Source organism: Mytilus californianus, unplaced genomic scaffold, assembly GCF_021869535.1.
Source record: "Mytilus californianus isolate M0D057914Y unplaced genomic scaffold, xbMytCali1.0.p SCAF_11, whole genome shotgun sequence".
Taxonomy (NCBI): domain Eukaryota; kingdom Metazoa; phylum Mollusca; class Bivalvia; order Mytilida; family Mytilidae; genus Mytilus; species Mytilus californianus.
The window spans coordinates 37668819-37687201 of NW_026262593.1; the positions used below are offsets into that span (position 1 = coordinate 37668819).

Genomic DNA, 18383 nt, shown 5'->3' on the forward strand with positions numbered 1-18383 from the left:
ATTCTCTGTTCTTTATTTTTGGCCCATTATTCTCTGTTCTTTATTTTTTTTGCCCATTATTCTCTGTTCTTTATTTTTTTTGCCCATTATTCTCTGTTCTTTATTTTTTTGCCCATTATTCTCTATTCTTTATTTTTTTTGCCCATTATTCTCTGTTCTTTATTTTTTTGGCCCATTATTCTCTGTTCTTTATTTTTTTGGCCTATTTAATCTCTTTTCTGTAAACCAGATCAAGACCCTAGTACAGAGACCCTTCACAAATATTTCTTCAAAGTGTAGGGATAATGATAAGTGCCCTATCTAAGACTTTAAAACAATGTTTTCATTTTGCATAGAAAAGGAATTACATAGAGTTACCTCCCTTCAAACATGAAATTCATTTTACATTATACATGCTCTCTCAAAATTCTTTTGAGTAAATTTTCAGATGCAAGTACTAAAATGAACCCTATAAATACTGAGCCTATAGTCCACAATTTCTTTATCAAAATCATCCTTGTGCTAAGACTCTTGTATCTTGCCTTTCCATAAATGGTTAATACTGATATGGTTCAACCTTGGGCAGGGCAACCTCATTTTACATAAACTACCTCTCATGTGGAATTTGTTTTTTCCATCCATCCACATTGCCCAGCTAGCCTATGTCACTCAAGTAAATGTCTTTTATTTTGTAAAAGTGCTTATCTGATTATATTTGAAATATACTTATTTATAGCCAACTATACAGTATGGGCTTTTCTCATTGTTGAAGGCTACAATGGCCTATAATTGCTTACATCCACCTCATCTGAACTCCAGTGGATAGCTGTCTCATTGGCAATCATACCACATCTTCTTATTTTTATATCATATATAGCCAACTATACAGTATGGGTTTTTCTCATTGTTGAAGGCCATATTATACAAATATAATTGCATACATCATCGTCATTTGAACTCTGACGGAAAGTTGTCTCATTGGCAATCATACCACATCTCCTTATTTTATATTGTAACTTTTTTTATATAACAAAAAGAAACAGCATATCCACTTTATATGGCCATAGAGGGCAGGCAAGAAGTATGCCCATAATGTAATTACTCCCATGGTCGGCAGGTAGATAAAGCAAAATCTATCAGAGCTGTAGTGTACATAAATGATATATCAAAGTTCAAAGTTTATGATAACATTACCATCTATTATACTGCTGTTTGATGGCACCACTTCAGTTATTCGAATCCGATGACGACATACAGAATTAGCTTCTGAATTAGTCATTCTGGCAGTAGATTCAGCTCTCCCAATATAGAAACATTCATCTGGGGTTAAAAGGTGCTTGCTCTGCAATAAAATAAAATTCAGATGTGAAACATTGATAAGTATAGAAATGAATACAGTAAACTAACTAACTTTGGTGAGTGATCTATTTTCAGGACTTTGCAAATATATATATTGTTTGTCATGGTCCAAGTTTGTGGATTTTGTGGTTCCCTCCAAACACAAATTTAGCAACCCCAAAATATATATCTTAAAACCCCACAAACTAATGATGTTTTAAAACACTATTAAAATTGATACCCATGAAGAAAAAGTAATTCCACAGAGTACTATCTGTTCTTACAATTTTTTCCCCAAAAAACTGGAAGGATAAGTTATTTTTACTTGCAATGAGTAACACGACAGGTGCCACTGGTAAAGCAGGATCTGCTGACCCTTCCAGAGCACAAGAGTTCTTCACCTGCTCTTGGTATAGTTCGCTGTGCTCAATCTTTTGTTTTCTGTGTGGTGTTTTGTCATTTTGTTCCTCTTTTTGTCTTTTTTCTTTTTTGCCATGGTGATGCCTGTTTTATTGGGTTCTTTTATTGTCCCCTTTTTATCTTCTCTCTTCTCTTATATCATATAGATCTTGGCATTATACAATGTTTTAAACAAATAAAGCAAGAATAAATGATCATTATTTTTAACAGTACAAAATGCTTTCTTTTAACAGAATTTATTCTGACCAAAATATTTGATTATTATTATGTTAAACACAAGGCAATTCAATTTAAAATAGCTTTTGTTGGCACTGAGTAAATCATTGTGAAATAGAGTGATTGTTGATTACTGCTGGAAATAATAATACTGATTTAGGGTGTGGATTGGGGGTCGTTGATTTCTGTATTCATTAAAATTTTAGGGCATTTTTCTTAATCTTTAAAAAATAATGCTATTTCTGTAAAATTCTCATGAAAATGATTTTACTATTAAATTTTTCTATAATTACTGTAAATTCAGAAATTATTGGAGGTTTTTATTACTGCTAATAATCCGTCTGGCTGAGTATCGCAGTAATTTCTGAATTTACAGTAGAAGTTTCTTTATTCTGTAATCAGTATTGTGTAATCTTATTCATTTATTTTTCACAGTCTTTCTTTATAATTTTGTACTCCATTATTCTCTATTCTTTAGATTTTTTTCTCGTTTTCTATATGTGTTATTTGTTTTGGCCATTATTCTCTAATCTCTTAACCCCATCCAGACCCTAATTCATGTAAAATGTTACCAAGAAGAGCCATTTTTTAACTGCATCACCTTATGTGTTAGAAGGTTCATGTACATACATTAATTTCTGTCATTGGGATATCACCAAGAGATAGCCTCCGCTTCAGGGGAATTTTCTCATTTTGCTGTACATCCTCAGCTTCCATGGCAGTGGAATTCTTTTTCATCATTATCAATTTTTTTTTCACCAGTTGGTGATTTATCTCTGGATTACTTCTTGTTTCTAAGTTTCCCAAGTCCCTCCATTTCACTGATGGATGGAAGTTTTTCAAGCCACCATTTTTCTCTAAGGTTAATGTGTCATTTGAATGTTTTTGTTCAGGATCTTTTTGCAAGGAATATAGAGAAACATTAAGACCTGGATTGTCTATTCCATTTGAAGACTTTGCATAATACTTGCCACCTTCCAATTCCTCATCATCCTAAAAAAAATAAAAGAACAAATTAATAAAAATGTTTTGCAGTGATCAGCATAGAGTCAAAAACAATTGAATGGGGATTTATAAGGTTTTCTAGGGAAGAGTGGTGCCCATCTTTTTTCGCCCTTTTTGAGGTGGAATGACAGTAAAGCGTCATATACCAACTGAAAGGGATTTGAAGGGGAGGGGTTGTCTTAACTGAATTTTTCCTATAATATCTTTAATATTCTTTATGGATTAAAATTCAAATAAACTACCAAACCAGCTGAAACATTTACTTGCATGACTTTAAACTCTTGTATGTAATTAGAGTATTTTTATAAATACATTGAAAAGGTCATCAGTGCATTCTTTAAATTTTCTAACAGAGCTTTTCCAGTCCTCAACACTTATATTGCAAAACTTTTAACCTTGAAACATTACATGTAACTGTAGTTGAAACTGTGTTTAAATAAACTGCTGACACAGAGATATGTCTCGCCTGTCCACATAATATTCAGAAAAAGACAATCTGATCGACAGCAACATTGCTTATTAATTCAAAGTTGCTGGACCATGATCTTGTGGGCAGGGCCTAGAAATGGTCAATAAGCTGAGATGTACTGATAGTAATTTAACTTTATACAAAATATTATTGATCTGCCATAATTAGAAGTTCTTATCAAAATGACTTGAGCAGAAAACTTAACATTGAAAATTGCTAATTTATACAAAGTCACTGGACCATGACCTTATGGGCAGGGCCTCAAAAGAGTCGTCAAACAGATATGTACTGATAGTAATGCAACTTCATACAAAATATCATTGATCTATCACAAGTAGATCCTATCAAACTAACTTAGCAGAAAGCTTAACATTGAAAATTACTTACATATTCAAAGTCACTGGACCATGACTTAGGGAGCAGGGCCTTGAAATAGTCGTCAAACTGATATGTTCTGATAGTAATGCAACTTTATATAAAATATCAATGATCTATCACAAATAGTTCCTAGCAAACTAACTTAAGCAGAAAACTTAACATTGAAAGTTGCTAGTTAATTCAAAGTTGCTGGACCATATCCTAGGGGGAAGGGCCCTGAAATAGTCGTCAAACTGATATGTTCATTTCCCATAATCAAAACTGTATGAAATTCATAGGTTTTTACTTGGCCTTTAATAAAAATCTTGTTTCAGGGTACGGTTTCCTGCTTCGAAAAGAGCTACAGTGGCTGCAAATAAGTTTTCAATTTTCACTGCCAAAAAAACAGGATGTTTACAGTGTTGTCTCCCCTCAAAACATGTATATTTAATCTAGTTTTTTAAATTATTTTAATCATTCAACCTGTTTAAATTGAAAGCCAATTAACTAATTTTTACAATCAAATACAAAAAACATGATACTTCACCAATTATATGAATAAAAAGGGATTTCCCTCCATGGTTATTTTTAGTCGGGGAATAATCCCTAGTTTTTTATACGAAACTGTTTATAGCACCCTTAAGCAGAAAACTTAAGAACTGTTGACGTCACCACTGTCGCCATTGCCATAAAAGCAATCCCTATGTCTCGCTTTTTGCGTCTAGCTTTCGTCGCAGGAGGGACAAAAATGTATACCCAGCTGTTAGAAGCCTGGTAAAATTCCACTGGACTAAACAATAGATAAAAGTGATGTATATGTCTAACATTTTCAGTAATAACTTCTTTTTTTGCACTATTATACAAAGTTTAGCTCATAATTTCATTATTATTTATTTCTTTCCTAGTTTGTATTAAAATTAACTTTATTAATTAGTGTCTCCAGTGTCTTTTTTAACAATATTCACACTATTCCTAATGAAAAATGTGAAGAATACCTTTAGTAAGCATGGTAAGTGAATAAGTAGCTAGGTGATCTTATTTAAATCGGCACATATATGCAGAACAAAAAGTAACATCAGCTCCAAGGAGCTCTTACAGCAGACTACATAAAACATCAATATTTATACACTGCATTGCACTATACAAGTATACAACCAATTTAATTTAATTTACATCTATTTTTACAGTTCATTGCAATAACGTGATTTTTCTGATTTTTTTCTGAAATTTTTTATACCAATTTAAAACAAATCCACTGTATCATAAGAAAATGCTAGAAGTGTTCTCACCTGAGTTTTACTGTCACATAATTAACATACCGGTACTGTTCTTATAAAAAGACAAGTATATGTACATCATATGTTTAATTTCATAAACAATGATGTCGAACACATCAAATTGGTGTGTATCAATGTTAACATTAAACAGACATACAAAAATTCATATATAAATTTAATTCCGTGGAAAAAAAACAACATCCCCAAGGCAAATGGACAATGTGACTAAATGCTGTTATATGTAAGATACATGTATACTCAACAACAAAAAATAAGATGTACACCACTTCTTAAACAAAAACATTATACTATTTATAATTTACAATTTTTTTGTGTTCTTTTGGAATGAGTTCAATAGAATTTCACATGGACAATATTTTTTTTTAGAATCATCATTATGTTGGAATAAAATTCTATTTGAATGGAGTCAAAAGATTCCATTTTAGTTTTTAACAACCATAATTTCATTGACATCCGGGGTATAATCATTAATAACCCAAGTCTCTTATCTCATTAAACATGTTAAATAGATGATTTTGAATTCATGGTTGAATAAAGACTCATTTTGAAAACATTTAATGGCCTAAATTGGATTATGTTTCAACTATTTGTGAAGTTTTTGTTTTACAAAAAATTTAAACTCTATTAACAACTGTGGATCAGTATCAACCAAATACTTTAACTAAAAAAAAATATATGAAATACACTTATACATATATAAAGTTTAACTGAAAATAAGTGGTGTGTTATTTAAGTTGTTGTTTATATATTAGTTTGTATCATAATTCATCAATCTTTATTGTCTGACATAACTACAAGTCTTATAATCTGTGTAGAAATTTGTCAAGTCTCTATCCATCAGTTTTATATATACACAACTGTAAATATTAATGCTAATCCTATTTAAAATATATGACTTCCTTAAATACAAAAATGACAACTGTCAACATATACATGTATTTATAAGTACTCAAGATGGATGGGAGAAAAAGTTATAACATTTATCATCCATCTGAGTTGAAATTTTTACTGGAAAAGCACAGATATAGAACAAAAGAATCCACGTTGACAAAACAAATAAGGGAAATCTGTCAAAAAAACAAGTGCCAGGGACTAGTAAAAATTGGTTCGGGCTAGAGAATATTTTCAAGAAAATAATGAAAAAAATATTACTTCAATAAGTAATTTTATACGTCTTTGAAATAGTTAATATTCATTAAAAATTAACTACAAGGGTATAGTCTTACAGACCGACTCTTACTATATAAATCCTTGATAATTACAACCAGACAAGGAACATGATATTGATTTGGCTCACAAATTATAAATACATGTAACTCTGAGTCTCAATTAAATTGCAGGTTTCAATCAATTTATATCTGTCTACCTTTACCCCCAAAATTTCTAAGGAAAATTTTAGTATTTGTTAAAAGTCCCAATTTACTAGACCAATTTTTAACCGCCCGTATGAAATTATAAGGCGTATTACGACTGGAAATAAGGCGTAAACCAGGCGTAAGTGGTAGTTATGTGTCTAGATCCAGGCGTAAGGGAGCAGGAAACGTAAATTTGTAGTCCTTACGGGCGTAGAAAAAAGTGGTAAACCTGGCGTAAATTGAAATAAGCAAGGCGTAAATTTTCTTACGGGCGTAAAACTGTTGGTATGGCGTAAATCATAATACCCATAATGCTTTGTTTAAAGGATCATGGGAATTTTTTTCAAAATTTGGCTCTTTGGTTTTAGTTTGCAAGAGTTGGACTTATGGCAGCTTCATATGTTCAGGGATAATTAGCTTGTTTTGTGCTTTTTGGAAGAATTTGAAATTGGAAATATGGAATCAAATTGATTAATAAAAATTGTGAAAAAAATGGAAAGTAAAACATGGTAAATAATAATTATGTGAGTATAATCTAAGTTATTAAGTTTTAAGTAAAATCTAACAGTAATTTTGCAATCCCAAAACCTTTATCCTTGGATAATAACATTAAAATCTTTTACATGAAGTTAAATTGCAGTATTTAATCATTATATTTTAAAGGACATTAATTTATAAAAAACTTAGTTAATTAAAATGCTTAAGTTTTATTTCAAGAAAAATTAATTGTCATAATTCTTATTTAAACTTTAAACTTATTTGAGCCAGTGTCTGTCTAAAATGTATTTATTAATATATTAGCTTCTTCAATGGTTAATATTTCCAGTTTTATGTCAAACAATGAGAAATTAAAGCAACAGTACAGAAGTTTGTATTAAATACACAAAAGTACACAGCTAGGGTAATACACTGATTTGAAATAAGTGTAGTATTATGTAAGGATATTACGCCTGGTTTATTTATTGACCAGGCGTACTCATTTGCATATTACGCCTGGTTTTCTCTGGACCAGGCGTACTCATTTAAATATTACGCCTAATTTTACGCCTGGTTTCCGCCTCAGTTACGCTTGGTTTCCGCCTGGTTGACGCCTGGTTGACGCCTGGACATGCATTCCTTAAACACTGCAATGACGCCCGGAAAAAGTATGATTTTGACGCCTGGTTTCCGTGTCATATACGGGTGTCACAGTTCGTACAGGCGGCGGGCAGAAGCGTCAATACTAATATAAATGTAAGTGCGCCTGGAAGTAATTAGTGTTACAGATGGATTAGTTTAAACTTTATTGGAAAAATAACCAGATGTCTGGAAAAAAAATTAAGGTAGAAAAATCAATATGAATGGACACCTTTGTAAATTTCATTATATTATATATAAATTAATATGTTTAAAAGAGCCTCATTTTCAACATAAATTGTATAGGTAATTTTGAAAGTTATCTGTTGAAGTAATGAACTGATTAATGAACATGATGATAAACAATAACTATATCATTTTGTATTTTTCAATTTACTGATGAGGGCCTCAAGTATGATTAGTGAAAACTAATTAAGTTACCCCCTATAAATCGGGAGATGCATGTTTGGGCTAATTGATGTAGCATTTGGGCTAAAAATATGCTACGCTTGGGCCAATGGCAAGTCGACATTTGGGCTAAATGCTAAAGTCAACATTTGGAATAATCCTCCCATGTACAGGTAAATTACATCAAAAATATCTATATTTTGATTATATATCAATATGAAATTTGAAATCAATGACATTCTATTAATAGCATGTTCTTGTTTTCTATACCCTTCCATTTGCCAGACAATGTCATTATGTCTGTTCCCTATACATGCTATAGGTTACTCAACATTTAGATAAAATTTAGAATCTTGATGGACAATGGCAGTGGGATTTTGAGCTAGATAAGTCTTTATAGCACTACACATTGTTTAAAAATAAGGCTGTGAATGGGGTTTATAGAAAAGAGAATACGGGACCCCAAAAAATAAAGAAAAGTGAAATAAGCTGTTAACACAGAGATATGTCTCACCTATTTGTTATTTTGATAATGCAAATGTTGAAATCAAAATAGCAATACTTAAACATAGAAGTTATGCAAATATTCAAAGTCAATGAACCATGACTGAAGGTACATGGCTGAACAATCTCCATGGAAATGAAATGTGTTAATGCTAATACAACTGCATACCAAATACCATTGACTTTTCAGAAGTCGTTCCCTTTAAACAAACCTAAACACTAACATTAACTTGTAAACTATGTAAAAGTTTCAAAGTCAATGAACCATAATGAGGGGGTGGGGTTATATAATCTCCATGGAAATGAAACTTGCAAATGCCAATACATTTGCATACAAAATATCATTGACTTAACATTAGTGGTTCATCTTAAAAAGACCTAATCACAAACAAATACATATGTAAACTAAGCAAAAGTTTCAAAGTCAATAGACCATGACTGAGGGGGCGGGGCCAAATATTCTCCATGGAAATGAGTTGTGCTAATGCTTATACAACTGCATATCAATTAACATTGGCCTACCACTAATGGTCCCCCTTAAACTGACCTAATCACAAACTAATACATGAAAACTAAGCAAAAGTTTCAAAGTCAATAGACCATGACTGAGGGGGCAGGGCAAAATAATTTCCAAGGAAATGAGATATGCCAATACTTATTCAACTGCATACCAAATATCATTGACCTACCACTAGTGGTTCCCCATTAACTGACCTAATCACAAACTAATATATGTAAACTAAGCAAATTTTAGAAGTCAATAGACCATGACTGAGGGGGCAGGGCCAAAAAATCTCCATGGTAATGAGATTTGCCAATGCTAATACAACTGCATACCAAATACCATTGACTTTTCAGAAGTTGTTCCCTTTAAACAAACCTAAACACTAACATTAACTTGTAAACTATGTAAAAGTTTCAAAGTCAATGAACCATAATGAGGAGGTGGGGTTATATAATCTCCATGGAAATGAAACTTGCAAATGCCAATACATTTGCATACAAAATATCATTGACTTAACATTAGTGGTTCATCTTAAAAGGACCTAATCACAAACTAATACATATGTAAACTAAGCAAAAGTTTCAAAGTCAATAGACCATGATTGAGGGGGCGGGGCCAAATATTCTCCATAGAAATGAGATGTGCTAATGCTTATATAACTGCATACCAATTAACATTGGCCTACCACTAATGGTCCCCCTTAAACTGACCTAATCACAAACTAATACATGAAAACTAAGCAAAAGTTTCAAAGTCAATAGACCATGACTGAGGGGGCAGGGCAAAATAATTTCCAAGGAAATGAGATATGCCAATACTTATTCAACTGCATACCAAATATCATTGACCTACCACTAGTGGATCCCCATTAACTGACCTAATCACAAACTAATACATGTAAACTAAGCAAAGTTTAGAAGTCAATTGACCATGACTGAGGGGGCAGGGCCAAAAAATCTCCATGGTAATGAGATTTGCCAATGCTTATACAACTGCATACCAAATATCATTGACCTACCAATAGTGGTTCACCATAAACTAGACCTAATCACAAACTAATACATTGTTGACGTTGCCGCCTTCCCGCCGCCGCTGCCGACGCCAGAAACAGCAAACCTATGTCTCACTTTTTGACTCTGTCAAGGCGAGACAAAAAAACTGGCCAAAAAAGAGAATAGAGAATAATGCTTTGGGTGCTAAAATATAAAGAATAGAGAATAAGGGCAAAACAATAAACAATAGAGAAAAATCAAAGCATCGTCGATGTTGTGATCCAGCCATATTCAAAGCTAGTCTGATATTCTTTCTGACCATACTTTTTTCAATATTTTTTTCTCTTTTCATTTCCAATCTTACTGTTAATTTCTATGTTATTGCCCACAGGTAGGGAATTTCACAATATTGATGCAAATAATGATATATATATATATATATATATATATATATATATATATATTGATATTTCAATTTTAGACTCTGTCAGACTTTTTTTTTTTTACATTTTTTGTTTTTTCTTTGAAAAAAAACATGTCTGATAATCTGATTAATCATTCAGCTAGCTAGCAAAATTAACAGAATATTTTAATGTAGTGTAGATCAAAATAAATAATACATTTGTAGGTTTACTATTGAGGTCAAGAATGTGTGTATTCAGTTAGGTGTGTAATAAATTGTGCCTATTTAATTATGTAACAGGTCATGAGATATTACATGTGGTGAATTAAGACTGGGTTGTTTCCAATTAATACTTACACCTTTGAGTGTAATTATTTGAAAATCATGACAGTTTATAATCATACTGACTCTTACTTGCCTATGGAAAGATTTGGAGTAATACCATTTCAAAAAAGTGTGGGAATCAACTTCGATATATTAACACACATGTTGACCTAAATTTCATAGAACAAAAACTTACACAAGCATAAGATAATAATATAATACTTTCAAACTTGTTATCAACTGATTCAATTGATGTAAAAATACTTTTTCAATTTATTTCATAAATAGTAAATCATTATAAATTTTGATAAACAAAGGAACTATATGCAAGTGTATATCTAAAATAAAAGGGTTGTTCGACCAATCTTTTCTTAATTTAAGGGCAAATAACATGTCAAAAGTTGGCAGTTGATGATTAAAATGGTGTAGAAAGTTTCTGCAAGTCATAAAAACACATAATCAGTTTCATAACATGTCTTCAACTTCGTATTCTGCACCATCTCCAAAAACAGAGTGATCGCATAGATCCAGCATGGCTGAATAAAAAAAACCTAAAATTTAAATAATACAGAAATGAAGATCTCCACCCAGACCCCAATAACTAAGTTCAAAGTGCAGGTATAAAACAGCTATGTTAATCTCCACCCAGACCCCAATAACTAAGTTCAACGTGCAGGAAAAAGCTATGTTAAGATATAAAAAGTGCATCCAATGGATTTTTCTCAAAGATTAGAGCTGGCCCAGAATTAAAAGCGTACAGCCTTTAAAAACTGTAATATTAGGATCTTCTGACTGGTCTTTTAGTATAGTCATTTCCATTAATAATTAAAAAACTGGCATGGTTTCCCAAATGACCAGATTTTTATGTAGGTTGTATAGTTTTAAAATATTTTTTTAATGAATATCTTATCTCTTTCAGATCAAATATTGATATAGTTAAATTTTACCTATTATCTACATGTACAGGCAAAAATAATAATAAGCCCAAATGAAAACTTGACTCTTTAGGTAAGATTTTTAGCCGAAATGATACCATGGTCACGCTTATGAATTAGCCCTTTAAATCAGGAATATTATTATCATTATTAATTACTTAAGCTTATATCAAGGATTTATTTAGTAACACTCTTATATATACAAATCCTTGCTTATATTTTACTTTTATGACAACAATGTAAATTTCTAAAACTTTTTAAGGTTCAGAACTTCATGACAAAAGGGCAAAAATGGCTGTGTTTACACCTAGAAATTTCCTTATAGAACAGACAAACCAGTTGTAAAATTTTTAAGACATATCATCTTCTACATACATTTATGAGCAGCGTCGGATAGAAATCAACCTTATGTAAATGAATATCAATACATCTGTTAACCTATTTGAGTTGAAAAAATCTCTATTGAAAGTCTGTAACTGTTTGAAGATTGAGCTGTTATAAGAAAAACCTACAAAACAGATCAAAATTCATCTTTTATTTCGTATTTGAATGCTCCAAAATATCAAAGTCTTATACATGTATATGTACCGGTACATGTATACGTGCACTTGCATAAGGTCGTGTATACGTGCACTTGCATAAGGTCGATTTCTATATCAGACACATGTACAGCTCATATATATAAAAGTTAAATTTTCATTTTGTGTTTGATAAAATCTTTTTTTATAATTTTGATTGGGATATTTTCCTTCCTGCAGTAGGTGCAATAATAAAGTAAGTTGGGTAAAATCATTGAGATGCCCCCTCTCAGGTAACAATTGTATTCATGTTTTATATATATTGATTGATATGGATATTATTTGGATAATAGGACAATAGATACATTTTGTACATTTGTATCTCCACAATAGATGATATAAACACTTTTAACAGGGTAACTGAGTGGACAGTATCAAATATTATTCAGCTGTTTGCCTATTTTACCATCAACTGCAGTGATGGAAAAAATAACCATCAAAATCCAAAAAATATTGTTTTTCTTTCTGAAACACAAATTTTTGAGGTGTAACCACACATGCCACAGTCATTTTTGTTTATTTTTATGATGAAGCTTAAGCTTGAATTAAAATTCAGTTAGATTATCTGCCTATATTCAACAAGAAAATTTCATTTAAAATAAAAGAAGAATGTGTCTGAGGACACCAATGCCCCCGCTCAAGCTTGCTTATAATATGTGATAATACTTTTGGGATGGACGGACAGATTGTCAAGGGTAACACTTAATTAATAATGCCCCTTTGCCTTGTGGCGGGGGCATAAAAATCAAGACTATATGATAAGTACTGGTCGAGGACAAAGGATCTCGAAATATTTTCACACAATTTGGGTCATTTTATGATGACTGGAAAGTTAGGGTCCTTTTTTCTAACTGTTGACATATTACTCACACTACATTCACAGCATCAACAAACTTATATTAATGTTTCATCACATTTACTTCATGAAATTTATTAACATTTCTCTTAAAAGGTTCAAGAACAATTTATTGAATGCAAGTTAAAGATTGAAAGATTTTAATGACTTAAAAAACTATATTTCTCAGGAATCCCCAACGCTACACTACTTTCGATTTTGAAGACAAAATAAAAACCGGAAGTTTCAAGTTAATGATTCTTTATGAGTGATTCCAGATTGTTTTTGGATTGGTACTGTTTATTAAATGGATGGAAATCATTGTTATTTTTAATTTAATTGCATTTAATGATTTAACGGTTAAGTGTCTAATCTGGTGAAGACAATTTCACACATGAGTATTACTTACATGTAGTAAATAAAGCACATGTGTAACTCGTGAAAAATTACTTTTTTCTATGTAATTCAAATAAGCTTTAATTCTTAAATCAGAACTGGTGATTGTCTTTGCTGAAAAATGATTAAATAATGAGGTAAATTGTCACAGAATAGAATTTCTTTCAAATATTAGTTCTGATATTGTTCACTATTGTCAGGTATGAAGAGGTAAAAAGTGATAAGCGATCATTAGCTAATATCTCCCAGAGTCATTAATATGATAAATAGGAGGGCCCTCAGAATTATCATATACTGGAGTGGCAGTTTTATTACTGGAAAAGCATTTCAAAACAAAAATTAATTTCAAAATGGCGATAAAGAAACCTGATCTCTATAAAATAACCGAAATTATTTCTGTAAAAAAATGTATTTGACCTAAATCCCAATAAATATTTTCATGATTTTGGTCTATGACCTTTCAGTTTAGGTCATGTTTGGCAAATATGGCTGTTTCCAGACCCTTGTCCAGGACCATGCAATTACTGTCAGCTACCAATACCATCACCTGCCATTTTATTCAAAAACAGAAGCATTGTGTAAAACCAACTGACTGCTGATATCTACAGACAAATATTTTTACTTCATTTGTAAAAACTGTGTTTTGTTTGAATCGATTAAGATAGGAACTTGCCAAATTTTCTGTAAATAATATGTGTTGTTGGAAGATACACATGTGGGGACATGACATCATCGCTTTATGAATTTTGGAAAGCAATATCTGACCATGCTTTAGAATATACTTTTTGTTTAAAAAGAATTAAAAAAGATTTATAGTTTTTAAAATTTATGTCTATACGTGTGACTCTCTTCAATACATATAAGTGGTTCATCTTCAAGTGACATAAAGATCACATTCAGAGCAGGAAGGAGACCTTCCAAATTAATAGTCAGAATGGCAATGTGTTTGGTTCAATTGACATACCTTCTGTTTGTATTGCTACACGAAAGCAAAATATAACATTAATGTCCCAATTAAATGTACACAATTATGTATACTAATGAACGAATTATAGTTATGATATCTCGTACCATTGCAAACTGGTACCAATGTCAACTCGTACCACTAAAAACAAACTCGTACCACTGCAAACTCGTACCACGGTAAATTTGTACCATTGCAAACTCGCACCAACTTATCTAAATGCATTCAAATGGTGTTTAATGACGAATAAATATTTAAATTTCACTCAATACCTCATAAGTCTGTAAAAAGTATATAATTTGAAATCACAATGTCTGACAATGACCAATTTGTAGCTGATTTTTCCTTGGCTAATGGGATTAAGAAAACTCAAGGATATGTGGCCTACTTCGATTCGTCCTACTAGGGATGACTCGAGTTAAAAGATCAGTGCTTATGCGCATGTGCGCAACCTTTCCGAATCGAAGTCAAAACTCTCAAAATGGACGATATTATTGAGGAAAATTTGTGAAAAAAAATTCGTTCCGAGAAAAAAAAACATCCCCCACCACCCCAACAAAAGATGAATTGTTGGTTCCCTTAAATTAGCTTTCTGATAAACGGTCTAGGTGTATTGAATTGGTTACCGAGCAACGGACGGACAGACAGTCAGATGGAGAAAATTACCATATCCCCTTCAGTGTGATGTGCTGATGTATCAAACACTCCCGTGTAAATGTACGCCAAGAAGGGCCCCCTGCCCTCCCCCCCCCCCCCCTAAATCCGCATCTGGTAAGTACTTTAATTCAGTCACGGAACCGCTGATGTATTCTAGTATATTTTTAATGGTACGAGTTTGCAGTGGTATGAGTTCACAAGGGTACGACTTCGCAGTGGTACGAGTTGACTTTTAGTGGTACGAGTTGACCTGGTACGAGTTTGCAATGGTACGAGTTGACTTGCTTCCTTAATGAACTCCAAAATATTAGGCACGTCTATGTCATGTATGTTCAACTAGACAAAAGGTAAATCCAGGAAATATTTCACTAGGTCGAAAAGTACATGAGGATATAGCTGTCCGTTTAAAAAATAATAAATTGAAATAACCAAGAATAAGTATATATTAAGATCCTTGTTACACAAGAAAAAAAAATACAAACCGAAAGGGAACATAATTTGAACGGGGAGTGAAACTAGTTTGGATTTGCTTTCACTTGTTTCTGTATGAACGAATACCATATGTTGATCATAAAATAGAGAACAATAACGGACAATAAATCAAAATAAATCAAAACAAAATTCAGTTATGTTATCTAATTATTTCTCATGAGGTAGAATTTCGGAAATTATCAGATGATTTTTTGCCAACACCAAAGACGAATAAACTAACGAAACTAAATTAATTTTCCTAGTGAACTATCAACACTGCGCTTTTTCATTCATTTGTGTTTTACAATCATGGACCCAGATATACATACATCACCTAAAATCAGTCAACCTGAAATTGTCCACGTGACGCACTTTCAGGCAAAATGAATCAATTTTAATCACGTTTTAGTTGGAAATTGTCAGTATCTATATTGAAGGGGTGGACAGGGGTAAGGGAACATGGGAATGACGGTGCGGGAGTCGGGAGTCACGGGGCGGGAACTGAAAGAAGAGGGGGAATAGACTTCGAATAGTGATATGCTGGACATTTTTTTAACCAATTTTCGTCTCGGAGTAAGGGGTAGGGAAGTGGGAGTAGGGGTGGGAATTGGGAGGAGTAGGGTGAGAAAAAGTAAAATAACAAAAAACGATACCGAACTCTGACAACGAAATCAGGGATCCCCTGTCCACCTATCTATACTGTCGATGCTATAAAATGATAAAGCATGTGAATGTTTCTAACAACGTCAATCAATCATGACTACGTATGTACTGGGGGAGATATAATCCATTATCATGTGCTGCTTGAATGTTGCTACATGAAAATGGAACGTTCCGAAGGGAAAATTGAAGTATTTTTTTTTGTAAACGTTTGTACTCGATTTTAAATTTAATGGGGAAAGAGACTTGTTAACAAAGCACAAATTCTCCGTACCTCAAACATTTTGTATCTATGTTGGCCATTTTATTTTATGAAGCAATGTTGGGCTAATTTTATTTATATTTCTAAGTTTAAAACCAGAAATACATGCGTAAATTGTGTAAATGGAAATGTTAAATACTATTGCACGAGGAGAAGGAATTTATTTGCATGTACATTCAACAGAAATTCGATTTTTTAAGGAATCCTCACCAGTCTTTTTAAAACTTCCTTTAAAGTAGATGGTTTCACAGTAACTATGAAGCTCGGTTTTAATTATTGTTGGAACTTGCCGACGTAGGTACCTTTGAAAGAAACTTTGTGTTAAATTTGGCAGACCCTCAAATATTGCCTGTAAAGTCATCAAAGTTTTTTTTTTATTTTCGTATGCAGTGGAGGGTCTTTGATTGAAATTTCAAAGGGACATTTAATAATGTCTAGGATTATGAAATCTTCATAGTAAAAGTGTAATAATACAGAAAACAGACTGAGTAATAGAAATATGGTAATCCCCAGACTTCTCCCGCCCTTCAATCAAACCCTTGCCAAATTTGCCGAAGAGGGGCATCCGTTTTGCTGTGTTTGCTGTATATAATCGCAACCACGTCCGGTCAGATTTAGGATGTTCAGTCTGATACCTCGTGTAGGATGACTGCAATACACGTTCGCTTCACGATAAAGAACCCTAGCAACGACTCCTTGAGAGGTCCATAGGTTGCCTGTTGCAAGGGAAAATATCTTCCCCTATCCAACATACTCTAATTTTCCAATGGCAGATAAAATTTCCATCCAATCATTCCAGTCGACTTACCTAGCAGAATCTACCTATTGTATTGATTGTTAATTAGTTCTACGCTCTCGTCCTGAATTTGCATTAGCAATCAATCAATCAATCGCACATTTGGTTAATTTTATTTTTATTTATAAACCTTCAATCCACACTAAAATAGACACAATGAAGCAATTGAGGTAGCGTTGTTTGGGCTGGGTGGGGAGGAGGGGGACCATCTTGCCTCGATATGTGGCCGATTTATTTACAGGTGTCTAGCCTGTGTATAAATAACGAGAAATAATGTGTCAATTTATCTCATCTGTGAAATCATTAATTATGTGCATTTCAAGATGTACATGAAAAAAAAGAAGTGCGCGTACTGTGTTAGGACGATTTTTCTGTGCACGTATCTTAACATTCTTTCATGCAACCATCAGTTTATACTTGAAAGTTGCAAGCAGATAGAATAAAACACGTGCGCAATTCATAGAGACAGTCAAAAGACTATTAAAAAATAATCATTTTTTTTTTTGTTGTTTATTATGAAGATTTCAGATTCCTTCTAATGATTCGTGAAATTTTGTGTATATATTATTAGATACACCTTGAGGCCGTTAGCCCGAATGAGTGTATCTAATTTACACCAAGATATTATTGTCAATGCAGAATGATAGTTTTCAGTAATTGAGGATGGGGTCTTTTTCAGCGATTTGACCATATGCTATTAAAAAGCATGACTAATAAATTTCATTTAACGACATCTTGGTGTAAGTAAATATAAAAATAATGAGGTGTGGTATGCTTGCCAATGAGACAACTATCCAGTATATAACAAAAAACCTAGCATGTAAACAACTACATTTGTATTTATGACGAATGGTAAACTTTTAAAGAACCTTGAATAGCAAAAATGAAATTATTCAAATTGAAAGGAATAACTATTGAAACAGTTATAAAAGAGGGCAATCAATGACAACAATTGGACTTATATGCTAGTACTATTAAACTGCGTTATAAATTCAAAATCGGACTAGTAATTTATGTATTTAATGGGCCAAACCTTTCCTATAAACTCGGATAGGGAAACAATTGTGCATCATGTCTTTACTCTTTATATTTATGCACGCACACGCCTCAAAGTATCTTTAACAAATTGAAACAAAAAGC

The 18383-nt window shown here is 32.4% G+C and overlaps 1 protein-coding gene across 1 annotated transcript in view; it reads right to left on the reverse strand.

Annotated features, from left to right (window-relative positions):
- The window catches only part of LOC127720031 (uncharacterized), a 41005-nt gene extending 25454 nt beyond the window's left edge, over positions 1 to 15551 (reverse strand). Inside the window, exons 1-3 of the mRNA XM_052226443.1 lie at positions 15537 to 15551; positions 2584 to 2946; positions 1174 to 1321 (exon numbers count right to left, since the gene is read on the reverse strand). Coding sequence (XP_052082403.1) covers positions 1174 to 1321; positions 2584 to 2694 — 259 coding nt within the window. The 5' untranslated portion in view covers positions 2695 to 2946; positions 15537 to 15551. The remainder of the gene's footprint in view (positions 1 to 1173; positions 1322 to 2583; positions 2947 to 15536) is intronic.
- Positions 15552 to 18383: the final 2832 nt, after the last annotated feature.